The sequence below is a fragment of the Dromiciops gliroides genome, chromosome 3 (genome assembly GCF_019393635.1).
Source record: "Dromiciops gliroides isolate mDroGli1 chromosome 3, mDroGli1.pri, whole genome shotgun sequence".
NCBI classification, from domain to species: domain Eukaryota; kingdom Metazoa; phylum Chordata; class Mammalia; order Microbiotheria; family Microbiotheriidae; genus Dromiciops; species Dromiciops gliroides.
This window is the reverse complement of record NC_057863.1, coordinates 181,218,539-181,246,229: the sequence shown is the minus strand read 5'-3', so window position 1 is coordinate 181,246,229 and position 27,691 is coordinate 181,218,539. Positions and strand designations below refer to the sequence as shown.

Below are 27,691 nucleotides of genomic sequence, written 5' to 3'. Positions count from 1 at the left end.
CACCATTTTTTCACAACTTCACCAACGTTAGATTTTGTCATCTTTTTATTTGCTAACTTCATTTAAGTGTCTACTATGTTATAAAGAACTGTCCTGGGTGGTATAGAGGCAAAGATAAAAATAAAATATTCTCTGCCTTAAAGGAGCTTACATTCTCCTAAGGGGATACAACATATATACAGATGAATAAATTTGGGGTCATTACAGGAAAGAAAGAATACTAACAATTAGGAAGATGAGATATTGTAGAGGAATTGACACCTGACCTGAGCCTTGAGGGAAGATAAAGATTCAGAGAGGTGGAAGTGAGCCCCTCTCAAGACTGATGGGAGGGGGCAGCTAGATGGCACAGTGGATATAGAGCACCGGCCCTGGGTCAGGAGTACCTGAGTTCAAATCCGGCCTCAGACACTTACCACTTACTAGCTGTGTGACCCTGGACAAGTCACTTAACCCCAACTGCCTCACTAAAAAAAAAAAAAAGACTGATGGGAGAGGTGATATTTCCTCAAAGACAAACAGTGGAATTTAGAAGATTTCTTTATTCAGAGGATTGTCTGTTTGGATTGGAATGTAAACCATGCTGACTAGGTCCACTACAAATTTATGTTACGTAATCTCAACTAGACTCTCACTGAAGCAATGCAGTCCTTTTATACCTCTCTATTCAAAGCACTGTCCTACTTACCAGACCAAGGATTCCAAACCTTTTTTATTCCTCCTCATATCTCCCATGGCACCCACTCCTCCGAACTCTTTGCTAGGAACCTTGCTTCATATGTCACCAAAAATATTGAAGCCTTTTACTTCCTTCTCATCTCATCCCACTCACATATCTTCCTGTGTTCTCCTTTACGCATCTCATGTGAAGAGAAGGCCTTTCTTGCCTTTACATGCACCCATGATCCCATTCTGTCCTGTCTTCTCAAGCAGAGTGCCTCCTCTGTCACTTTCTCAATAACCTTTTTTTCTTCTCCCTTAACTACTCGTTGCTTTTCTGCTGCCTACAAAAATTCCCATGTTGGGGTAGCTAGGTGGCACAGTGGATAGAGCACCAGCCCTGGAGTCAGGAGGACCTGAGTTCAAATCTGGTCTCAGACACTTAACACTTACTAGCTGTGTGACCCTGGGCAAGTCACTTAACCCCAATTGCCTCACTAAAAAAAAAAAAAATTCCCATGTCTCTGCCATCCTTTAAAAGCCTTTAGGAGACTGGACCATCCTTTCTGGCTATTGTTTTGTATCTGTTCTGTTCATAGAAGAGTCAAAGAGGAGTCTGACAGTGATTATTTTCATTGGAAATAGGGGAAGGTTTATTGAGAAGGGTGATGATCTGTTTGGATATGTTTACTTTGAAATACTGAAAAGATATCCAGTGAAGATGATGACCATTGATAATGTAGTACAGGAGTTCAGAAGAGATCTTAGGGCTGGATGTATGAGTTTTTAAATTATTTGAGTAGAGATAATAATTTAACCCATTAGGAGATGATGAGATCACCAAGGAAAAGGATATGGTAAAAGGAGGCTTTAGATAGAACCTAAATATGCTGTTAGGGAAGTCAAAAGAAGAAAAGAGTAATCAGGAAAAGGAGTAGTCATCAGTATCAAAAGTTTTAGAGATAACAAGGAAAGACATCTCTAAGATGTAGAGGACTGAGAAAAGGCTATTGGATTTATCACTCAAGAGATCGATTTTAACCTTCAATAGTGTGATTTTAGTCAAGTAAAAGGGTCCAGAAATTATAATGCAAGGGTTTGAGAAGTGATTGTTTGCTGAGGCTGTAAATGTAGGTTAGCAGTGAAAGCTGGAGGATATATAAACAGTAATTTCAGGGAATAGCCTAGTCAAGTGAAGATTTTTTTTTTTAAGGATGGATAAGGTTTGAGTATGTTTGTATTAAGAAACCAAGTAGATAGCAAGAGATATTAAAACAAAAGTTGAAGAGAAATTAGGTCAAATTTCCAAAGCAAATGGAAGGGAATGGGATCCAGGGTTCTAGTAGAGAAGAGTAAGCTGTGGCTAGAGAAACCCATTTCTTCATTAGAGAGGGAACTGATTGAAGAGAACATCAATGAAGATGTGGGGTAAGGTTTGAGGTGTGGAAAAGGAAAGATAAAGGTGTTCACAATGGTTGACTGACATTCCTACTATAGAAGAAATCAGCTACCTTAAAAAAGGAGGGCAGTGCTTTGGAGTCTTGAGAGGAACAGCTGCTACTGGCGGCATGTTTCTCAGTCTAAGAATAATATGTGGGGGCAGCTAGGTGGCGCAGTGGATAGAGCACCAGCCCTGGATTCAGGAGTTCCTGAGTTCAAATCTGGCCTCAGATACTTGACACTTACTAGCTGTGTGACCTTGGGCAAGTCACTTAACCCCCATTGCCCAACAAAAGAAAACAAAACACACAAAAAAAAGAATAATATATGAATTTCTGGTTAGCAGTGAGAGTCTAGTTGATTTTAGATAATGTAAATTTGTATGTACTCAATTGAAATAATTTTGTGTCACCATTGCATCCTGAGAATTGAAATGGAGAAGGCAAAACAGATTCGAAGTTACCCAGGGTTGAGGGTTAGCAGACTATGACCAAGGGGACAAGTTGAATTCTTTAACAGGAGGTTTAAGACTTTAAAACAGAGACTCAGTTCAGTAAAGAGCTATGACAGGGAGAATTAGGGGACTGAAACCATGGTGAGGCGAAAAATAAATTTAAGAGGAGTGGAACAGAGTAAGAAAGAAAAGGAAAGGAGTCTGTGATCACATAAGGGACATTTATATGTCAGTATCATGGAGATGCAAGTTTGGGGGTTGATTAGATTGACCCATCTCCATGGGGTGGCTGATATATAGTAGAGACAGATGCCATGGAAATTGAGGTTGATGAAGTAGGAGATCAGGGTTTCTTTTTTTTTTTTTTTTAGTGAGGCAATTGGGGTTAAGTGACTTGCCCAGGGTCACACAGCTAGTAAGTGTCAAGTGTCTGAGGCAGGATTTGAACTCAGGTACTACTGACTCCAGGGCCAGTGCTCTATCCACTGTGCCACCTAGCTGCCCCTTGAGATTAGGGTTTCTGAAAGAATGGCATTGTGAATGTGGAAGTCATCAAAGATGATGTCAAGTATGAGTGCAGAGAGGAGGACTGTTAAGCCAAGTATTGTATTTCTGGGGAAAGGAGAGAGGATGACCCAAAAGGTGATAAGGGAGCATAACAGGAATCTGGATACAATGATATAGACAGATGGCTTAAACCTCAAAGAAGAGGTTGCTTAATTATATAGAGCAGAGGTTACTAATCTTTTTTGTGTCATGCATTCCTTTGACAGATGAAATGTATTCTTAGAATTATGTTTTAAATGCATTAAATAAAAGACATGTGATTATAAGGGAAACCAATTATATTGAATTATATTTATCAAAATAATAATAAAACAATTCATGCATACTAGGGTAAGAACCTGGGTATGCAAAGGTATGGAAGTGGTGAAGGAAGTATGGTGGAAGTTGTGAGGTGAAGAACACATTTGCTCCTGGTTCAGCATCTTGCTAGTTGTCTTTTAGTTTAGAATATGAAGAGTAGCACAGACATTCTCTGCCTAATAGGGTGTAGTTTTTTATACTTTGAATATCTACATGGACTAATTTTGAAAAATTTCTAGATTTGGTTAAATAGTCTGTTAATACATTTTTATTAGTAGTAGTAATATCATCACTTGAATGAAGCAAGTTGAGTTGTTTAGTACTGTAATGGCACATAATGTATATAAGAATACCTAATATATATATATATATATATATATATATAAAATTTTGCAGGGCAATGAGGGTCAAGTGACTTGCCCAGGGTCACATAGCTAGTGTAAAGTGTCTGAGGCCAGATTTGAACTCAGATCCTTCTGAATCCAGGGCCGGTGCTTTATCCACTGTGCCACCTACCTACCTGCCCCTCCTAATAAAAAATTTTTGGTGTTGAAATAGATGAATCTTTATTGTTAAGAACCTGAACCTTAGATGAACACTTAAAAAGCCATAGTTATCATTTTTTTCAGTTTCAACCCAGACATACCTAGTATCACTTCTGCCTAGTATATTCTCTAAAAATGTTTATGGCTGCCACAAAGTGGAAACTTAACAAAGAAGTAGATGAAGTAGTGAATATCAGTTGTCTTCAATTAGAGGAAAGAGACACACCATTGTAAAGAATGAGTCTAGCAACCAATAATGGTTTTTTTTGTTCGTTTTTTTTGTTTTTGGTGAGGCAATTGGGGTTAAGTGACTTGCCAGGGTCACACAGCTAGTAAGTGTTAAGTGTCTGAGGCCGGATTTGAACTCAAGGACTCCTGATTCCAGGGCCGGTGCTCTATCCACTGTGCCACATAGCTGCCCCGCAACCAATAATGTTAAGGTAACACAATCCTGTGGCCAACACTCAGTGACTTTATTTTGCAGAATGATTATGTTTTTCTCCCTACTGTAAATTTTGGTTTTGCCACTTTTGTTGAAATTGTATTTCTTTGAATTTTTAGACTGAATATTTTTGTAGCTTCCCCTGCCCCCTTTTTTTAAAAAAGGGAATGTATTCTTGTTGTATACAAAAGATTTGAGACCAGATTTGGAGACCTTAGTTTTAGTGCTTTAGCCACTGCGCCATCTAGCTGCCCCGATTCATTTTTCTGACACATTATCTCTGCTATGTGGAATAAATTTCCCATTATCACCATAATCAAACAAAAAATATGCTTCTCTCATCTTTCAATTAATGGTCAATAAATAATACTATATGAAATTATTGAATGGGATGAGTGTGAAAGGTATTTACTATCATATACTAATGCAGCTCTTTATACTTTTTGACAGCTATGTTTATCTTTTATTATTTTAAATTTAAAACTCATTTCATACCTAATTGTTTTTCAAATAATATGAACTTTTAAATATGGGATAAAACTGAAGGAATCTTTCACCCTCATCCAATTCAGTAATTATTTTCAGTGTTCAAGAATCAGTAATGGTATAATAAGTATTGGTATTTAAAAAGTATTTAAATGTATTTCTTAGAATGTGGGGTAAGAGCCACCTAATGATGTTAACTTGTCTACATAGTGCACAGAGAATATTTTTTCCATTAAAAACCTCTGATTATATTGTTTTGTACACTGAATTGGGCAGTTGAGCATTGCAGTGAAGAAATAACTTCACGATTTGTATATGTAGTTTTCTTTTTCTTTTCAGGTTTGTTTGGTAATTTGAATTTGGATGAATGATTTACTTTGTTCAAAGAATAGTTTTTTTATATATCACAATTAGCTTGACTAGAGGGATTTAAGTTTGTGTCATTTAAATACACTATTAGTATTAGGAAGTAGAAACTTTCATGCTTTTAGGTAAGATGTTATTTAACATTTGAGTGGCAACATTGTATTTCAGTCCATTTTGCAGATAATATCATTCTTGTTTAATATACAGAAATATCAAGGAAATCCATTTGAGCACCTTTATTAAAAACTGTTAAAAGGTATTGCTTGAGGCCTTCAAGAAAAGGCTAGATGAACATTTGTCAAGGTTGTTATAGAGGAGTACAGTAGTATTTACATAAAATTAGAGATAGTAAAGATCCATTAAATTTTATGGATATTCAAGTTCTAGATTGGTTCTACATAAATCAAGTACATTTTTCTTCTAGTTTTTTTTATTAGTTCATGAGATCTTTCTGCTGTATAATAATGTGTCACATAATATGGTATAAATTCTTTTCCTGGTGAAGTCTAGTAGAAACAAGTAAATCACTTTTAAGTTAAGGACTGCCTGTAGGTGGTCATTCAATACTGAATTATGTAACAAAGAAGGTGGAAAGATTAATCACATTTTCAGACCTGGCTAGTATGGGAATTTGTTGTGCTGAACTATGTGGATATGTAATAAGGGATTTGCTTTTTTTAAGGGTTTTTTAAAAAAATTACCTATGAGAAATGTTAAGGGAGAGACAGGTTAATTGTTAAAATATTTGTTACTTGAACCCTTTCCCTTCCTCCAAACTCCAGTTTAATAAATACTGTTGGTAGGTATGGAGTGAAATTGGTTTTTTCAACAAAATGATGAACTCAAAAGTTCAAAAGATTCATAGATTACAGGATAAAGAATCCAGCTCACCTATTTAAAAGGAAATCCTGTACTAGTTGTCTTTTATCCTGACTGCCTTTGTAAACTTCATTTTAGCACTCATTTCTTGAAAAGAATGACTAATGTATTAATTGAAAATCTCTTAATAACAGATAAGTATCTTTAACTCAGCTAAATGCAGCTTAAGATATGTACTAAGACAAAGGTACACATTATCAACCATTTTTAAAAGTAGAAAATTAGTAGTTATGGAAATGCACTTTTAGACTTAAATGCAAAGCAAGGAAGGTTCAGTCAAATGTTTAGATTTTTGTTGTAGTGATGCCTGTGTAGGGGGTGTGTAATCAAAATGCAAAGATGGAAATCATCTTTTTTAGAGTCCCCTTCTTTTTTTTTCCAGCCTGAGCCTGATCTTGTTTTTGTTATGGCTCAATCTTATGATTTAAAATTTGAAACTTATTTAAATCAACTCTGAAATTATGAATTAATAAAAACCCACAGTTATATTACTGTGGATAAATTTTTTTTAAAAAATAGCTTTTTATTGATACCTTTTTTAAAAACAATGCTTGCATTTCTCCATTCATTCCTACCCTTCCTTCAGAGGGTCCTGTATGACAAGGGATCAAAAATTTCAGCAAAATTCAGCAATTAATATAGTGGAAAAAATCTGACATCCTATATAGAATTAAACCTGTGTACATAAACTTCTATAAAGAAGTGGGGGGAGATACTTTTTCATATTTCTTCTTTAGGACCCAACTTTTTCTTTATAACTTTGCAACATTTAATTTTTATTGTTTTGTGGTGCTGGTACTTTTTGTTAACATTGTAGTCATTATGTTTATTGTTTTCCTGACCTTACTTGATTTACTTTGCATTAGTTCATATAGGTCCTTCCATGCTTTTTTGGTATTAATCTTATTCATAATTTTGTACAGCACAATAATATTTCATTATATTTATGTACCACAGTTTGCTTAGCCATTCCCTAATTAGTGGTCATCGACTTTGTGTCCAGTTCTTTGGTTCCATGAAAAGTGCTGCTATAAATGTTTTAGTGTGTATAGATTGTTTCTTTTTTGACAGTCACCTCTTTGGGGTAGATGCTATCACTGAAATAACTCTGAGGAACTTCTCTACCAAATTGACAGAGACTAAGAATAGGTATTTGAGAGGACAGTGGGAGAGGTTAATCATTGCTAAGAATATTTTAGGAGAATTTTGAGCATGGGAAGTTTTTAAGTACAAATTTCATTTCTGATCAGAGTGACTGAAATCTTAACATATATAATATCTTAGTTTTACTTTTTATTTTGTTTTTAAAAGAGGCACAGAATCTAAGAGTTGGAAAAGACCTCAGAGATTATCTAGTATAATCTATACCCGACAATAATAGTTAACATTTATATAGAACTTTATTTGATCCTCACAATAACCCTATGAAGTATGGGCTATTATTATCCCCTTTTAGATGAGGAAAATGAGAATGAGGAAAACAGATGAGGAAACTGAAGCTGAGAGACATAGAATGACTTGCCCAAAGTCACACAGCTAATTGGTGCTTGAGGCAGGATTTGAATTTGGGTCTACTGACATCAAGTCCAACACACTATCCCTTGTGCCACCTAATTGCCTCTCATTTGCAGCATGCTTCCTTGCTGACCCTTCTGCCACGATATCTCCAACTCTAGTAGTCATCTAGCCTTGGCCTGATGATCACCAGTGAGAGGGAGCCCACTACTTCCTGTGACAACTTATTCCACTTTTGGGAAGGTCATGGACTACCTTGGCAGCCTGAAGCTTACGGAACCATTCTCAGTAATGGTTTTGTGTGTTCTGAGGTTTTTTTTGGGGGGGGGGTGTCAGGTGTCTGAGGCTGGATTTGAACTCAGGTCCTCCTGAATCCAAGGCTGGTGATTTATCTACTGCACCACCTAGCTGCCCTAGTAATGTTTTTTGATAAATAAGGTATGTACAGTTATCAAAATATTCACGAATCCCACTTAGTGGTATTCTAATTGTTGGCAGTTTTATAAAAATCTCAAGCCTAAATCTGTTGTCCTACAGCTTATATTTATAGTTTCTACTTGGACCTCTGTCCAAGTAGAACAAATCTACTCCCTCTTCCACATGAAAGTCTTTCATATATGTGAAGTAAATTATTATGTCACCTTCCAGTCTTCTTTTCCAATCCCTTCAGCTAATTCTCATATGTCATGTTCTTCAGTCTTTTCACCATCTTCATCAGTAATGCTTGGAAGGCCTCTATTTCATTAAAGATTCATTTTTTCCTCTTTAGAATTATACTCAATTTTGCTAAGTAAGTTATTCTTGATTGTAAAAATGGTTATAATCCTATAGGCTTAGTCTTCTGAAGTATTGTATTCCAAACTCTCTATTCTTTTATCGTGTTTGTTCCTAAGTCTTATTGTGATCCTGACTGGCTCCTTGGAATTTGCAGTCTTTCTAGTTCCTTGCTCTGTGTGTGTGTGTGTGTACATGTACTATTGTTGTTGTGATTTTTCAGATAATATGGTTATTAGGTTATCTCTCTCTTTAATCTATTTTCCAGGTCACTTTTTTTCGGGGGGGGGGGTGAGACAATTGGGGTTAAGTGACTTGCCTAGGGTCACACAGCTAGTAAGTGTCAAGTGTCTGAGGCTGGATTTGAACTCAGGTCCTCCTGAATCCAGGGCAAGTGCTCTATCTACTGGGCCACATAGCTGCCCCCTGTCACTTCTTTTTTTTTCTTTTTCTTTTTTTTTAGTGAGGCAGTTGGGGTTAAGTGACTTGCCCAGGGTCACACAGCTAGTAACTGTTAAGTGTCTGAGGCTGGATTTGAACTCAGGTACTCCTGACTCCAGGGTCGGTGCTCTATCCACTGTGCCACCTAGCTGCCCCTCAGTCACTTATTTTTGATAATAGTTTTATTACATTTTTTTCAATTAGGTAATTTTGTTTATATGTTTCAGTGTCTCATTGAATCATTTTCTCTTTGTCTAATTTTGATTTTCAGGACATTCATTTCAGGACATCTGTTCTAAGATGTCAGTTTTCTTTATGTTTCTTTCCTCTATAGATACTTTCAATCTATTATTTCATTTCTTCTGAGTAGTCTTGTACTCCTTATGGCCAGGACATTTTTTCTCAGATTTTAATTGGACTTGTTCTGAGGTCTCTTCCTTGGGGTTTATTATGCCTAGGCATTTCTCAGTCCAATGTATTTCCTCATAGTGTTTGATGTTTTCCTTGGTTTGTCCATTTCAGCAGCTTTAGTGTCTAGGTTGGGGGAGGGAAGGCCTGTGCTTGGGTCATGCCTTGTTCCTTCCCTCTTGAATTGAGACTGGCTCTTCCTTCAAGGGTCTTCAGGGATTCTCAGGCCCTGGATACTACCTGTTGCAACAGGGATCCTGGGCTGCTCTGTGTTAGACTTTGCCTGGGAGCCTTTCCCCTTGCTGCTAGGCTCAGGGATTGTGGAGTCTGGGCTACCTCTGTGGTGTTTCTTCTTACCATGTGGCTCCAACTCTGTCCCTTACTCTGTCTGAGGCTCTTCACCCTGGCTGCTGGGCTCTAGAGTACTGCATTGGTTCCCAGACTGACCTCCTTCCATAGATCTTCAGTGTTACTCAGGGTTAATCTCTACCTAGAGCCCTTCTCCTGCCTCAGATGGAGGCCCATGCCCTCCCATTCCAAGGTTCTGAACTGTGCGAACTACCTTCTCCGGTTACCCTGGGGCCACTTTATTTCATGCTGTTGACCTACAATGACATATCTACTCCAAGATTCCAGTAATCCTTCTGTGCAATCCTAGGTTGGGTATGGAGGAATTTACGGGTGATTTTCTTTTTTTTTTCCCCTTTCCTTTTTTCTTTTTTTCTTAATTTTTTAAAAAAAGTTAATGGTACATTTTAGTTTTGTTTTCATCATGTCTGACTCTTCATGACCCCATTTTGGGGTTTTCTTTGCAGAGATACTGAAGTGTTTTGCCATTTCCTTTTCCAGCTAATTTTTTAGATGAGGAAACTGAGCAAATAGGGTTAAGTGACTTGCTCAGGGTCACGCAATTGTCTGAGGCTGCATTTAAACTCAAATCTTCCTAACTCCAGGCCTAGCACGCTATCCACTTTGCCACCTAGCTTCCCATGATAGTAGATGTCTAAATAATCTTATACAAGCTCAGGTGATGAGGGTGTCAGGTGTCTGGGGCTTGAAAAGAGAAATAGCTGCTGTGGTACATGGTACAGGACATTTATCCATAGGGTTTTATCTAGGTTTGAATTCTCTATATTTCAGTATGTGTCCTAATTGAAATCTTCACATTCATTAACTTTATAAAGCATTGTCATTCAAAAGGCTTCACTATGAACATTTTTAGTTGGCTCTTGATAAAGTTCTGCTAACTTTTAGTAATCAATATGTTGTTTTGTGACTGCATATTATCTCTTTAATAATTTGTCCTAGAATTTTTCTAGTAATAGAAAGCAAGATCTTTGGTGTGTACTTTATACACTCTGGTGTGTATTAAGAGGATATTACTGGGGCAGCTAGGTGGCGCAGTGGATAGAGCACCTGCCCTGGAGTCAGGAGTACCTGAGTTCAAATACAGCCTCAGACACTTAACACTTACTAGCTGTGTGACCCTGGGCAAGTCACTTAACCCCAATTGCCTCACTAAAAAGAAAAAAAAAAGAAGATATTACCTCTCAGGGTTTTTTGAAAAGTGGAATATTTGCTCATTTGTCCTGTAAGTACCAATCTTTTTCTACCAGATCTTTTAGAAAGTGGTGATGGTGGCTTATCAGTTTTCAGTACTCTGGAATCTAGTTGTCTAGGTCTGGTGACCTGAACTCATTGAAGGCAGCTAGATACCATTTGACAACCTACTCACTTCTGCTGGCTTTCTATTACATACTAACATTTTTGTTAGTCTAAAGATCATTCCCTTTGGAAAAGAAAATAGAAGCAAAATAAGAGTTAAATGGTTTAGCTTGTGTCTGTTGTCATCCTCCCATAGCCCCTGAAGAGCAGCCATTGTTTGATAATTAACATCTTCTAAAAGTGGCTAGAATATTTAAATAGTTACTAGTCGCGTGATTTATTTTTGTTATATTTAAGAACATGGCAGTACTGTTTATAATGCTCTGGGCATTTGTAGAACTTCAAAAAAAACAACCAAACAACCCTCTGAATGGAGAAGTAAATGATGATCCCTGACCTCCCTTCTCCTATCTTCTCAACAATTTTAACCAATTATATTGTGTTATATTGGTTGCATGAAAAAAAATGTCCCTGCTAGATCTATTTATGGGTAAAGCCTTCCTAAAATATATTGTACCAGAAGCATCAGAAGGAGAGTGCTAGGTATGAACTAGAAGAAGGACTTGGAGTTGACGAGATATGAAGCCTTAGAAAGATAATGTTCAAGATCTTTCTTCCAGCGCAAGGGATAGTTTACCTGTCAGATCTATGGAGAAGGGAAGAATTTATGACCAAAGAAGATATGGAAAACATTACATGATGCAAAAGGATCATTTCGATTACATTAAATTAAGAAGTTTTTGCACAAACAACCAATGCAACCAAGATTAGAAGGAAAGCAGAAAGCTGGGAAACAATTTTTACAGCCAGTGTTTCTGATAAAGGCCTCATATCTCAAATATATAGAGAACTAAGTCAAACTTAAAAGAATACAAGTCATTCCTCAATTGAGAAATGGTCAAAGTACATGAATAAGCAGTTTTCAGATGAAGAAATTAAAGTTATTCATATAGCAAAAAAATGCTCTAAATCACTATTGATTAGAAAAATGCAAATCAAAACAACCCTGAGGTACTACCTCACCCCTATCAGATTGGCTAATATGACCAAAAAAAAGGAGCATGATAAATGTTGGAGAAGGAGTGGGAAAATTGGAACACTAATGCATTATTGGTGGAGTTGTAAACCATTCTGGAGAACGATTTGGAATTCTGTCCAAAGGGCTATAACACTGTGCATACCCTTTGATACAGCAATACCACTTCTAGGTCTGTATCCCAAAGAGATCATAAAAAAAGGAAAAGGACCCACATGTACAAAAAATATTTATAGTAGGTCATTTTGTGGTGGCAAAGAATTGGAAATTAAGGGGAGGCCCATCAATTGGGGAATGGCTGAACAATGTAATGGAATACTAATTGTGCTATAAGAAATAAGTAGGTGATTTAAAAAAAAAACCATCTGGAAAGACTTAAGTGGACTGATGCTTAGTGAAACGAGCAGAACCAAGAGAACAATGTACATGATAATAGCAACATTGTGCAATGATCAACTGTGATGGACTTAGATCTTCTCAGCAATGCAATGATCCAAGACAGTTCTGAAAGACTCATGATGGAAAATGTTCTTTATGTTCAAGAAAAGAACTATGGAGTGTGAATGAAGATCAAAGCATACCATTTTTACTTTTGTTTTTGTTTTTAAATTTTTCTTTCTTGTGGGTTTTCCCTTTGTTTTAATTCTTCTTTCACAACATGATTAATGTGAAAATTTGTTTAACATGACATTGTACAGTAAACCTTTATCAGGTTGCTTACTGTCTTGGGGGGAGGGAAGGGAGGGAGGGAGAAACATTTGGAACTTAAAATCTTACAAAAATGAATATTGAAAACTATCTTTACATGTAATTGGGGAAAAAATACTGTTCAAATGGGAAGAAAAAAAAAAAAGCTCTTTCTCCCAGAGCATCATAGCAACTGGCCATATAGCCAGGTGAAGGCTAGTTAGGAAGTCAGCCCTTATGAGTCTCTTATGAGACTCGGTGGGGGGGGGGGGTGTAACTGACATTTCTGTACTCTATAAATATGTTGTGGTTGGGTTTTTTTTTTACCCCCTTCCACAATAAAGGACTTTTGAAAAATTATACCTGACCTCAGGCATGCTAAAAGGGGAAAGGAAGAGGACATGTGTAATGAGAGTAGGATAAGAATTGGTGACAGTGGTAGAGATGTAGTAAGGAAGAGAACAGAAAAGAAATAAAACGCCAGGTAGGACTGGGCCAGGATGTAGTTGCCAGAGTTGAATCTTTCTGTAGAAGGCTGTCTCCTAACAGATACCATGCTTTAATGTGCCACTCACTTCAAATGAGAGAGGGTGATGGACTGAAAAGGCAGAATGACAGGTGCTTTCTTTCTTTCTTCTTTCTTTTTTTTACAGTTTGTATAGGAATTAGTTCTGCTTGGCTATTTGTAAGGAAGGATGGGAGGGGTGGTCCTGAAAATAAAATTGAATATATTTTTAAAACAATAAATGTATAATTTTCCTCTCTTGAGTGATGTTTTTCTTTGTTTTTGTGGGGCAATAAGGGTTAAGTGACTTGCCCAGGGTCACACAGCTAGTAAATGTCAAGTGTCTGAGGCTGGATTTGAACTAAGATCTCCTGAATCCAAAGCCAGTGCTTTATCTACAGCACCACCTAGCTACCCCGAGTGATGTTTTCTTAAGAATAGCCATTTATGGCCAAGGCTACTTCAGTATGTTTCAGTTGTTGTAGTTTTTAAAATTTGATGCAATTTTCAAATGATGAATGATGGAAGGAGTACTGGACTTAGAGGAGTTAGGAGACATTGGTGCTAGCCCTGGTTACCTAACTAACTATGTGACATTGTGATGGTTGTCTAACATGTCAGTGCTTCTGTTTATTTACTAAATGATCTCCAAGAACCTTCCAGCTCTAAAATTCTATTATTCTGTGCTTTGAGGTCATGTTTTTACAAAGATAGACTACTGATACATGTAGTAAGTTGTGTTAATCCATTTTGATTCTGCATTGGTTAGAGATTTTTAGATGTTTTGTCTAAGACTAAACCATTAATTACAAATTTTTAGATTAGATTTTAGTTTCCAAGGAGAATTTCGTCAGAAGGAACATAACAATATATTAAATGCTTGCAATTACCTCTGTGAATTGTAAATTAAATATAATTAGATATTCCTATATGTTTTGTATATGTGAATGCTATATTCAGTTGAAAGTTAGATATATGTGTGGGGTAAAATTTTCATGTGGAGGGATCATTTGCCACGCAGGTTCTGCCAAATGCAGAGAAATATTTTTGGACCTTCAGAGCTAATATTAATATGCAGCTGAGTAGTACAATGGATAAAACACCTACCCTAGATTCAGGAGGACCTGAGTTCAAATCCAGCTCAGACACTTGATACTTACTAGCTGTGTGACCTTGGGTGTCACTTAACCCACATTGCCCCACCCCCAAAATATTTTCATATATATATTTATGTATATATGTATATATGTATTAGTATGCAAAGAACTTTGAAAGAGGGCTAGTAGTAACATAAATGTCTTTTTTTTGGCAGGACAATGAGGGTTAAGTGACTTGCCCAGGGTCATACAACTAGTAAGTGTCAAGTGTCTGAGGCTGAATTTGAACTCAGGTCCTCCTGAATTCAGGGCCAGTGCTCTATCCACTGCTCCACCTACCTGCTACCCAGTGCCATTGTTTTTAATAACTGACAAAGGGTATTAAGAAAGTAATTAGTTTTGCTTAAAGAAGCAAATTTAGGCTTGATTTGAGAAAAAAACCTGCTAATAAACTATTCAAAAGAATGGGCTCCTTAAAGAGATTGTGGGTTCTACCTCATTGCAGGTCTTCAAGGAAAGGTTGGATGACTACTTGTTGGAGAAAAAAAAGGGGTTCTTTTTCAGGTCTGAGTTGTACCTAATGACATCACATTGATACTTCTTTTAACTCTGAAATTCTGGGGTTCTTTGATAAGGGGAAAACTTTTTAACAATTCATGTCGTATGAAAATAGAAAACTGTTGTGTTGTTTCAGGACTTATTTATCACAGGTTGCTTGTTGACATAAATCTTGTAGCTTATAATTAAAAAGCCCCCTCAAATCCCTGCTTACCTATGGACATGATATGAACAGGTCATCTTGAAAGAATTCTTTTGAGATGGACATTTTTGTTTTTTCAAGTTCTTTTTGTGTTATAGTTTTTTTGAAGTTAATGTGATCATCCTGTTTGAAGTCCCATAATATTTTTGTAAGAGGACATGCTTAGAGATTTCTGTAGTAGCATTCTAGCTTTTTCTAAGTCCTGTTAATTAATTTCTAAGTCCTGTTATTAATTTCAATCCTCACAACACAGATGCAAGGTAGGTGCGATTATCTTCATGTTATAGAAAAAGAGGAAACTGAGAGTCCAAGCTGGCTGAGTGCCTTTCCCATTATACCAAAGGTGAGGCCTGAACCCAGGACCTGAATGACTCCAAGGCTAGCGCTCTTTCTACTGTGCCATACTGTGTTTATTTTTATTTTTATTTTTGTGAGGCAGTTGGGGTTAAGTGACTTGCCCAGGGTCACACAACTAGTAAGTGTAAAGTGTCTGAGGTGGATTTGAACTCAGGTCCTCCTGAATCCAGGGCTGGTGCTCTATCCACTGGGCCACCTAGCTGCCCCCTATACTGTGTTTTAATACTTAGATCTGGCAACTTCAGATCTTGGCTCTGATTTTCATTTTGTTGTAATCAGATCTCATTTGCATAGTGCTTACTGCGTTCCAGGCACGTGCTAAGTGCTTTACAAAATATTTTACTACTTTTCACCATGTCCCTGGGGAAAATGCTATTACCCCCATTTCACAGTTGAAGAAACCGAGGCAAACAGTGTAAGTGGCTTTCTCAAGGTTATACATACAGCTAAGTGACCGAAGGAGGATTCGAACTTGAGTTTTCCTGACTCCTGGCCTAGAGCTCTAGCCACTTTGCCATTTTGCTGTGAGAATGCCAAAAAGACAAGCATTCTTACAAAGTAAAGTGAGGCATCAATGCATACTATCACATATAAGCATAGACATAGCTTTTAAAGGCTGTAATAAAATATTAACCTAGTGAGTTATTGACAGACTGGAGATTCCACATATTTGGCAAGAGCTATAGAAGAGCTTCCTGACTGCTGACACTTTTTGTGACTAAAGAAGTTATGGGGGGCGGCTAGGTGGCGCAGTGGATAAAGCACCGGCCCTGGATTCAGGAGTACCTGAGTTCAAATCCGGCCTCAGACACTTACTAGCTGTGTGACCCTGGGCAAGTTACTTAACCCCCATTGCCCCACAAAAAAAAAAAAAAAAGTTATGAAATTAGAGGAGTATACACTTAGCGTTTTCAAAATATAGAGGAACTTGCTTTTACAAGGCAAACTGCTGGGTGTGGTAGTGCACATAACCACTGCAACCCTGCTACCGGGAAGTCTTGGCAACTTTGAGCTTTTGAGCCTCGGAATTCTGGACTGCGGTGGGCTAATAATAAGCGCATCTGGTGTCCACAGTAAACCCAGTATCAATATAGTGAGCCACAAGATTGCCTGAGGAGAGGCGAACAGCCTAGGTTGGAAACCTAGCATTTCAAAGCCCTCATGCTTATCAGTCATAGGGTTGGGTCTGTGCATAGCCTCTGCACTTCCAGTCTGGGTAAGAAGTAAAAGTAACAGGCAAACATTTAAATAGGTACTTTGCCCCCTTCTGCATTCTGCAGGCTGAATAATAATGCCACATTAAATAAAAATTCTTAATTCATAGGATCATTGATTAGAGCAGGAGGGGACCTTCTTTAGGAATCATCTAGTCCAGCCCCCTCATTTTATAGATGAGGGTCCTGAGGCCCTCAGAGAGTGAAGTGACTTCCTCAATGGTTACAGAAGTGGTGACTGGCAAAGCTGATGTACAAACCTAGATCCTCTGACTCCAAAGCCAGTTCTTGTTCCACCATAGCACATTGCTTCTTGCTAAGATGTTTGGGAAACTTTGTAGCTTTTATAACTAATGTGCTTAGAAAAGTTTGTCTCAGGGGCAGCTAGATGGCACAGTGGATAAAGCACTGGCCCTGGATTCAGGAGGACCTGAGTTCAAATGCAGACTCAGACACTTGACACTTGCTAGCTGTGTGACCCTGGGCAAGTCACTTAACCCTCATTGCCACACCAAAAAAAAAAAAAAAAAAAGAAAAGAAAAGTTTGTCTCCATACCAAGCATATCTAAGTCACTGAGAATTTTATTCCTTAGTTTAAGTAGCACAAAAATATTCTTAATAGTGTTCTATCATAAGCCTTTTCTGTGCTTCAGAGAATTTTCCTGAAATTAGTAGACTTCTAACTTTTCTTTCTAAAAACAGAATTTGCGGGGTGGCTAGGTGGCACAGTGGATAAAGCACTGGCCTTGGATTCAGGAGTACCTGAGTTCAAATCCGGCCTCAGACACTTGACTTACTAGCTGTGTGACCCTGGGCAAATCACTTAACCCCCATTGCCCAGCAAAAAAACCCAAAAAACAAAAAACAAAAAAAAGAAACAAAACAGAATTTGCAGCAAGTGTTGTTATTACAGGTAAAAGTTGAAATGAGAAAGTAAAGAATCAAGTTCTAAAGTTTAAGAAATTAAGGCTTGAGGTTTTCAAAAAAATTTAAATACATTTTATAGTACTTAGTATTACCTTTACGTTATCATTTATTTAATTACAACAGTTCTGAATTTTTCTTATTGTTTTATAAAAAATAGAATATTTGAAGACAAGTTATTTTGAAAACTGCAATGTATAAACATCATAGCTAAATGCCATAAAATATAAGAGTCTTAGTTTTATTTTTTTTCCCTAATTTAGTTTATCTGCTAGAAGGGCAGCTAGGTAGTATAGTGCATAGGCTTAAAGTCACTAAGACTCATCTTCCTGAGTTTAAATCTGGCCTCAGACACTTAATAGCTGTGTTACCCCGAGCAAATCTCTTGTCTCTGTGAGAGAAAAGGCTATATTTGGGCTCTTCTCAGAGTAAGTCTGGTTTCAGGCCCTACAGCTTTGTGGCCCAAGCCTCTCAGTAGGGGGCCGCTCAGCACACAAGGCTCTGAGGAGCCAAGGCTCCTAGGCCTTAAGTCCAAGCAGGGCCTGAAGAAGGCCTGGGTTTTGTGGGAGTCGGGCTGGGCTGGGAGTTCACATTGAGGCGCCCGAGATGGTCCCTACGTGACTCGGAGCTCAAGACCTGACTTGAATTTTGTTTTGAAAGGTTATATTTACACAAGCACTGTTTAGTGGGGAATGGGGACAGTCTTACTCCAGCATAGGGTTAGGGCTTAAGGCCGCAATCTGATTGGTCAGTAAACAGAGCAATCTGATTGGTCAAACCCCCAAGTCAGGTTTTCTTTCTTGAAGAGTTATGTATGTTAACACAGTGTTGTTCTGAGGAGGAGCTGACACTCTTGCCCAGAATAGGTTATGGCCTGGTATTGTAGTTTGTAGAAATCTGATTGGTCAACTGGTACCACCTGATTAGTTTCTAGCATTGTGATTGGTCCACTTGGTACAATCTGATTGGTTCTTGTTATGCTGTATGTTGATTGGGGGGAGTATATAAATGAGGGGTATTGAAATGCCTTAATGTGGCTGGTCAGAGTGGGATACATATTTATACCCTTGAGGGGTATAAATAGAGGTGAGCGACCTCACTTCAGTGCACTCTTTGGCACATTAAGAAGAGTAGTGCCTTTCTTTGTGAAGATGAATAAAGCCTTCACTTAGCAACTATTGCCTGCTTGGAATTTTTGAACAGTGACCTCTAGCAACACTAGGGCTGCCGATACTAGAGCTGGTAACACTAGAGCTGTGCAACACTATGAATGGTTAGCTGCATTTCTTTTCTTTTCTTTTTCTTTTTCTTTTTTTTTTTTTTTTTGCGGGGCAGTGGAGATTAAGTAACTTGCCCAGGATCACACAGCCCCCTGAAGGTCTTTTAAAAGTGAGGGAAGGGGGCAGCTAGGTGGCGCAGTGGAAAAAGCACTGACCCTGGATTCAGGAGGACCTGAGTTCAAATCCGGCCTCAGACACTTGACACTTACTGGCTGTGTGACCTTGGGCAAGTCACTTAACCCCCATTGCCCTACCAAAAAAAACCCAACAAAACTTTTTAAAGGCCTTTGAAATCATCACTTTAAAAATATGCATATATTCTGTATTCTAAAAATTACAGATGTCCTTAGTTTTTTTTCCATTTAGCTAGTGACACTAAACAATTCATTTGATAGTGTTTTGAATTTTACTATGGAGATTTTAGTTTGTGAGAGTGTCAAGTTTCATATGTTTTTTCCCACTAAAATCCAGTTAGTTACTTGTGTGTTCTCTCTCTCTCTCCCTGCCTTTTCCTCTTCCCCATCCCCTTTTTCTATATATACATATATTCACACAGATACTCACACTGTCATGTGTTTATATATGTGTCCTTCATATGGTTCTGTTTCAACAGTTCACTTGAACAGACATTTAAATGCCAGGTATGATGCTTAGATACAAAGGTGATGGTGGTGATGATAATCATAGCTAACTTATGCTCCATATTATGCTAAATACTTTGCAAATATTATTTAATTTGATCCTCACCACAATGCTGCAAGGTAGGTGCTGTTATCTCCATTTTACAGATGAGGTAACTGAAGCAAACAGGCTTAATTGACTTGCCCAGGGTCACACAGCTAGTAAGTGTCTGAGGCCAGATTTGAACTCAGGTTTTCTTGAATCCAGGCCCAGCACTATACTGAGCCAAAGACAGAAATGAAAATAGTATCTGCCTTCCAAGAACTATTATATTAGGAAGGAAGGAAGAAGTAATACGTGCACAGGTATGTAAATAAAAATTAATTTCTGGGGTGGGTGATTTTAAAGTTTTAATAATTTTGGGTTTTATATTAATAAACTCTCTGGATTATAGATTTAGATATAGAAGGTACCTTAGAGATAACCTAATTTAGGCACTTCATTTTACATATTTGTTTCAGTTCAATTCAACAACTATTTATTAGACACCTATTTAACATGTCAGGTACATGGGGATACTCAGCACTGGAGATATAATGACAAAAGGTCCGGGCCATCAATGAGCTCACATTCTACTGGGATAAAAACAAATAATTTGCAAAAAGAGATAAGCTGATCATGAGAGGACTCAGTAAAAGCTTCACGTAATAGGTGACACTTGAGCCATGCTCTGAAGGAAACAAGGGTTTCTGAAGGGTAGAGATGAGATGGGAAGGGATGCCTAATAAGGGGCACCACTTGTGCAAAGGCTTTGCATGGAATGCTGGGTATGGGCAATGGCTAGCAAGCCAACTTGACTATAACGAGGAGTGCAGGGAGGGAAGTATAAGAAGAAAAGAATGTCCAGCTAGAGAGTTTGTGTTTCCTATTAGAAACAATAGGGGACTATTTTTTAAAAATAATTTCCACATTAGTCATGTTGTGAAAGAAAATTTAAAACAAAAGGGGAAAACCATGAAAAAGAAGAAAACAAAAAACAACAAAAAAGTGAAAATAGTATGCCTTGATCTGCATGGAGACTCCATAACTCTTTCTCTGAATATGGAGAACATTTTCCATCATGAGTCATTTGAGATTGTATTGCTGAGAAGAACTAAGTAATGGAAGGCTATGGAAGGATTTTTAGTACAGCAGTGCCATGGTCAGATCTGTGTTTTAGGAATATTATCTTCACAATTATATGGGGAATGGATTTGCAAAGAGACTAGAGGAAGGAAGACAAATTAGGCGGCTATTCCAGTGGTTGTGTGAAGTGATAAAGGCCTTAATAAGAGCAGTGACTCAGAGGGAGATGCAAGAGTCAGAGATGACACCAAGTGAATTTTCTTCTCACACTGAGTTCAGCTTTGCTGACCATAGGACACTGTTCACCTCTTGATCTGCAGCAATTTTCATAGAATATGAAGCTTTGATACGCTTACTTTTAAATGCTGTTTGCATGTTACATCGATAGTATCTGTAATATGATTTATTAAAGTTTTTAAATATACATGGAGTATGAATGTACTCTATATTTGAGATATTTCCTGATATATGATCTGGTGTTCACTTATTGATATGCATCACCTCTTTACCACATATTCCAGAAAAACTGTGTTAAGTGTTGGTCACAATCTCCCTCCTCCCCACAACCCCCTGGGAGGGGTGCTTGTTTTAATTATTTTTCCCTAATGGAAACAATTTTAGAAATTTTGTAGTTCAGTTTATTAATAAAAAGGACTTTGGATTTTTAAAAAGAGAAAAGATTTCAGTCAATATTTTCTGTTAAGTTAAGTTGAGTTATTAAAAATATTTATACTTGAGGGCTGCTAGATAGCATAGTGGATAAAGCACCGGCCCTGGATTCAGGAGTACCTGAGTTCAAATCCAGCCTCAGACACTTGACACTTACTTGCTGTGTGACCCTGGGCAAGTCACTTAACCCCCATTGCCCCGCAAAAAAAAAAAGGCAAAAAAAATATATTTATACTTAAATTCTGAACTTGTCTTAATTTTATACCTGTGTGCATAAAATATTTTTTCAGGTTGTTTGATAACTATTGTTCAGTCATTTTTCAGTTGTGTCCAACTCTTCATGACCCCATTTGAGCTTTTCTAGCAATGCTACTGGAATGGTTTGCTTTTTCCTTCTCCACCTCATTTCACAGATGAGGAAACTAAGGCAAACAGGGTTAAGTGACTTGCCCAGGGTCACACAGCTAGTAAGTGTCTGAGACTGGATTTGAACCTGAGAAGATGAGTTGTCCTGATTCCAAGCCCAGCTCTCGATCCATTGCGCCACCTAGCTGCCGGCTACTGGTTAAACTTTACACACTAAATGCTAATAGTACTCAGAAAAATTGTGAAGTGTTTAAAGTTCCTTATTAAGTTCTCTCTAATGCTTTTAGTTTATTCTTAAAGAAATGTCATAGCATTAAAAAGGCAAAGTCGGTTTCTTGGCTTAGGTTAATTGAAGAAAATTGTCCTTTTCCCTGCCCAAAATGAAAACTATTTTAGCACATTCTGTTTGGATGAAAACTTCTTAAGAAAACCTTGATTTTGCATCACTCACTGAAATGCAATTTGTACTTTCATTTAAAATGTAATGATCCTGTTTTAAAGGCATTATGATTTAGCAGAAAGCACACTGGATTTAGAGTCAGAGCATATGAGGTCAAATCACAGCTTTGTTATTTATTACCTAATTGACACAACCTCTCTGGGCCTTAACATCTCTTCCTACTTTGTAAAAAAAAAAAAGCTAGACTAACTTGATTTCTTAGGGTTCTTTTTTCTCTAGGTCCCATCATCCCATGTTGCTCTAGAATTTTAAAAGTTTAAAATCAAGTAAAAACCATCAAAATGTGCAAAACTGCACTGCAGTTTCTGTTTTTTTCTTATTGTACTCTATTAACACAATTCATTTTATTTTTTATAGGATTCTTGCAGCCTTTCCTAGAAGCCTGTAGCAATGTATTATTTTTTCGTACTTGTTCGGTGCTGCTCCGACACCCTAAACTTGATCTACAGATATTGGAAAAACTCAGCATTATACTACAGAAACTCTCCAAAATCAAGTAAAGCTTTTATTCATTTGTAGTGTTTTCTGTTCACACCTCTTAGCTTCCTTGTTGGTTAAACCCAGGCAGACATAAGCCTCTTCATTAGTTTTCTCACAAGAGAGAGCTTCAACAGAGGCAGTAAAATGTAAGGGAAATAGCCCTGAATTTGGAGTCAAGGAATCTATGGATGAAACCATAATTTTTCTTGTTGCCTATATTACTTGAGGCAAGCTACTTTCCCTTTTTGAGTTCCTGTTCTTTGTGTAATGAAGGTGTTAGATTTCACCTCTAAAAGTTCTTTCCAGCTTTAAGTCCTGGGTCCTGAAAATGCTTTTAAGAAATTCATATTCAGATTATCTCTGTTGCAGTGGGTACTTCCTTTACTATCAAAGCAGACCACAAACCTGTGACTTTGCAGAGTCTTTTTGGAAGTTATTCGAACAGAAGATGCTTGTCTTTGGGCCAACTCGATGATAGGCCACAAATAGAAATTTGAAACTCATAGGAATTTAGTATCCCATAACATAAAGTTTTATTCATGTTTTAGCACAGTGAGAACAAGCTATAAATAATGTATGTAACCTTGTACAAAATCTGATTTTTGTATGTGCTGCCTACCTTTTTAACATGCCTATTTCTAGTATGCTACACATAAACTATAAATATTATACTTTGGCAGTTAGGTCACTATACCATTTTCGTTTTTCAGTTGAAGAAACAGGTTTTAAAAGGTTAAATTGTTTACCATTTCTTAATGGTGAGGCTAAAATTAGAGCAGTGGTGTTAGAAATCAGGTAGAAACTGATCCCTCTTGGTGTCTGAATATTGATTTAGAAAATCACAAATATTCTCTGTTGCATATTGTATTTTTATTTATTTTGTTAAACATTTCCTAATTTCATTTTATTTACTTTGTGTGAGGCCAGTGGGCTATAGTTTGATACCTCTGCTACAGTGGAAAGAGGGCTAGATGGGGAGCTAGGAGCTGGGTTCATATCTCACTTGTCTCACTAGCTGTTCCTAGCTACTCAGTGGGTATGTTACTCAACCTCTTGGTGCCTCAGTTTCCTCATCCATAAAATCTTGGCTTGGTATGCATTACTATTAAATTCCATATTATGGAAATCATGCCCATTTCAAACTCAGATAAACAATTTGAACAACAAAGTTTGAATAAAGGACTGGGAATAGTACAAAACTCAGATCTTTTAGCAAATCTTTGAAGCCACAAAGATGCAAATGAAATCCTTTTATGTCTAAATTGATGGGTACATAAGGTTATTTGCTGTTTCTTACATAAAATAAATGTACCATGACAAGAAAATTAGAAATATATAAAATCTAATTCTTATTGCAGATGAAATTGCCTGGGAGGTTAGTGGGAGAAGTGACTGGGGATAGGTGAGGAATGCTTGAAAGGATCTAGATATCTTTGAATTTAGGTCAAATGTAAGAAAGTTTCTTAATATCTACAAAAATATTTCATGTTAGATAAAACATGGTAGTCAATTCTGTGTCTCTCATTTTGTAGTAGGGACATAACTGAGAACAACAGAGTCTGAATTAGAAAGGACCTCAGAGGCCAACCTGTACCTTTATGGGGATTTCTTCTAACACTATCAGTAATGAGGGGTCCATGTAGCCCTGACTTCAAGATCTTTAGTAAAGGGGAACCCACTACCTTCCAAGGTAGCTTATTCCACTTCCTAAATGTTAGGAATGTTTTCCTTAAACCAATTCTCAGTCTTGCTTCAGCAGCTTCTACCCATTGATTTTAGACTGTCCTCTGAGGGCAAATAGAATAATTCTAATCTAATACTTGAAGACCTCTGTCATATGGGCCCCCCCCTCCCCCCAATAAATCCTCTTCTTTAAAGGAAATATGCCCAGTTCATTCAACTGGTGGTATAGTACCAATGCTCCTCATCATGGTTGCTCTCTTCTGGACATTCTCTTCTCCCCCTTCCCCAAACTCCACAGTTTGTCAAGTTCCTTCTAGAAATGTGTTCAGAACTGAACCTAGTATTATAAATACCTGATTAGTGATCACGGTTCAGGATTCAGTTTAATTGTGTTGCCTTCATAATTCTAGGTATTATGGTTTTTTGCTGTATGTAGGCTAAGATTTCATGAAATCTTTTTTTTTTTAGTGAGGCAATTGGGGTTAAGTGACTAGTGTTATTAGATAATTATTATTTCTTAAATCATTATGGACAATCCTAAGTACATGTGATTAATTCAATGCAAAAATATTTCTTACAGGAGTAATAAGAAATTGTTTGAACTCTTTACACTTCACCTGTTACTTCAAGAAATCCAGAGGACAGCAAATCCAGAGCATATCTTTCTTTGTATCAACCTTAATTCAACTCTCTTCAATTTGGGTTTAATTAAATGCAGCTCCCTTGCCACTACTGCAAGTAGTTAGATAAGTTTATTATTTTAATTTTCTATGCATGTTTACTTGTAAAAATTGAAAGATTGACCAGAATGACTAAATTTTTGCTAAGTAAAGTTATGACATGTTGTAACATAGCACTGTTTATCATGAAGGGCAAATAAACCTTTTAAATTTTTTTAATTTTTTTAATTAGTAGATATTGTGGAACAATTGCATTTATCCTTTTCAAACAGAGTGATACAACCAACAAAATAGGCCAGACTTTCAGAGTTCATGCCACTTTTAAAGGCTACTTTTTGTACAAGTCTTTCAGTAAAAATATTTTTAAATTATGTGATCATTAATTCTGAATAAAGTTGATGTTAATTTGTAAAGAGAATTAGATCTTCTCGTCTTTCCATTTTCTAATACGTTTTTTGAAGCAAATGTCACATCTCCTATGTATGCTAGGCTATACTCAAATGTCGTGAGCTTTTCTGAGCATTACACTTTGAGAAAACTTTATTAATATCTAGGAATACCTGTTTTGGGTTTTTCTCAGTAGGTGTATGTCTTTGACTTGTCATGAAGAGATTCTATAGTAATATCGGTCCTCTGATAAGTTTTATCAAGCACATATTTACTACCCATGCCTCTTCAGTGTTTCAAGGATTTCTGGTTTCATCAGAATGACTGTTCTCTCTACTAGTGTAGAGTGCACATACTTTCTTGGTAGATGATCTTTAAGATCATGCAGAATTGACTGTGTCAAATCTGTCAAAAAATGTATAACCCCAAAACCAACTTTCTCTCCAAACCTGGAAAAGAGATAGGACATTATTGGAATTGTAATCAAAGCCTCTGTCTTTAGTGGACCCTGCCAGAACTTGGGCTCTACTGGCATAAGAGGCTCCCGGGAAGGACTTTAGAAGCACTTTCCTTATACTACTGATTTAATGAATATTAATGGTTTCCTAAATAATTAATTATTAATACCTTATGCTAATACCTCACACTTATGTTTTCACTCCCCTACCTCCTCTGTGAGGGATATAAGGCAGATGACTAAAATTTTCTAGCCAATTCTAGTTTTCTGCTTCATATTCCCTTTCACTCTTGTAATCCACCTTTCAACCCTAAGTCATCTTTTTCAATGAAACATTCTTTGAGGATAGCAGATCCAATTTAATTAACAAACTTTTCAAAAACTTGAAATGATTTTTTAGTTATTCTATTTTATCTCCTTCCATTAAGAAAAGAAAAAACACATAACAAATATACATTATAAGCTTATATAACAAATATGCATAGTCAAGCACAACAAATTTCTGCATTTGCCAAGTCTAAAAAATATTTCTCATTTTGCACCCAGAGTCCATTGCCTCTGTCAAGAGGTGGATAATTGCTGGTGGAATCACTGTTGGTCATTTCAGTGATCAGGATTCTTCAGTTTTTCAAAGTTTCAACAAGCATTTATTGAGTGCCTACTGTGTGCCAGACCACTGAAGATGTTAGCAGTGTTAGAAATGCAGCTAACCACTCTTCTTGTTGCACAGCTCTAGTGTTAGTAGCTTGAGTGTCAGCAGCTTGAGTGTCAGCAGCTCAAGTGTCAGCAGCTCAAGTATTGGCAGCCCTAGTGTTGCTAGCAGGTTGCTGTTAAAAATCCCAAGCAGGTAGCAGTTGGTGAGTGAAGGCTTTATTCATCTTCACAAAGATGGGCACTCTTTTCTATGTGTCGGAGAGTACGCTGACATGAGGTCCCTCACCTCTATTTATACCCCTCAAGGGGTCCCCTCCAACCAATCACATTAAGGCCTTTTGATACCCCTCATTTACATTTCAGTTATTACAGTTGCTATTTATACAGAATAACAGTAACAGCCTAAGAACCCATCAGGTGATACCAGTTAACCAATCAGATTTTACAAACTATGATACCAGGCCTTAACCTATTCTGGGCAAGAATGTTAGCTCCCCCTCAGAACAACAGTGTTAACATACATAACTCTTCAAGAAAGAACCTGTCTTGGGGTTTGAACAATCAGATTGCGGCCTTAGGCCCCAACCCTATGCTGGAGTAAGAATGTCCCCATTCCCTACTAAACAGTGCTTGTATAAAAATAACTTTTCTTTCTTTCTTTTTTAAAATTTATTTATTTTGGGGTGAGGCAGTTGGGGTTAAGTGACTTGCCCAAGGTCACACAGCTAGTTAAGTGTCAAGTGTCTGAGGCTGGATTTGAACTCAGGTCCTCCTGAATCCAGGGCCAGTGCTCTATCCACTGCGCCATCTAGCTGCCCCTAAACATAACTTTTCAAAACAAAACTCAAGTAAGGGCTTGAGCTCTGAGTCATGTGGGGATCACCTCGGGTGCCTCAAGGTGAACTCCCAGCCCTTATCGGGCCTAAGGCCCATGAGCCTCTGCTTGAAGCCTTGTGTGCTGAGTGGCCCCCTGCTGGGAGGTTGGGGGCGGCCCCCCCCCCCCCCCCCCGCGGGCTGCATAAAGCTGTTGACCTGAAACCAGACTCACTCTCTGCCTTTAGGGCTCTGAGAAGAGTCCAAATATAGTCTTTTCTCTCAGCAGGAATAAAGTGAAAAGACTGGCCAAAATCTATCATGAATTTAACACATGAAATTGCAGTTTCTCCTGTTCTGGTCCCACTGTTTGTCAGAGGCATTCTTAAAATGTTAATGACAAATCACTGATTCTCTGAAACTTGAAACCATTTGCAGAGTAGATGCTTGTATAATCACTCTCTTTTGGCTGCTCTGGCCATCCACATTTGTAC

The 27,691-nt window shown here is 37.5% G+C and overlaps 1 protein-coding gene across 1 annotated transcript in view; it reads left to right on the top strand.

Moving 5' to 3' along the window:
* The window catches only part of CCDC138 (coiled-coil domain containing 138), a 60,981-nt gene extending 35,757 nt beyond the window's left edge, over positions 1-25,224 (top strand). Inside the window, exons 14-15 of the mRNA XM_043996381.1 lie at positions 22,401-22,539; positions 24,787-25,224. Coding sequence (XP_043852316.1) covers positions 22,401-22,539; positions 24,787-24,952 — 305 coding nt within the window. The 3' untranslated portion in view covers positions 24,953-25,224. The remainder of the gene's footprint in view (positions 1-22,400; positions 22,540-24,786) is intronic.
* The last annotated feature ends 2,467 nt before the right edge of the window (positions 25,225-27,691 follow it).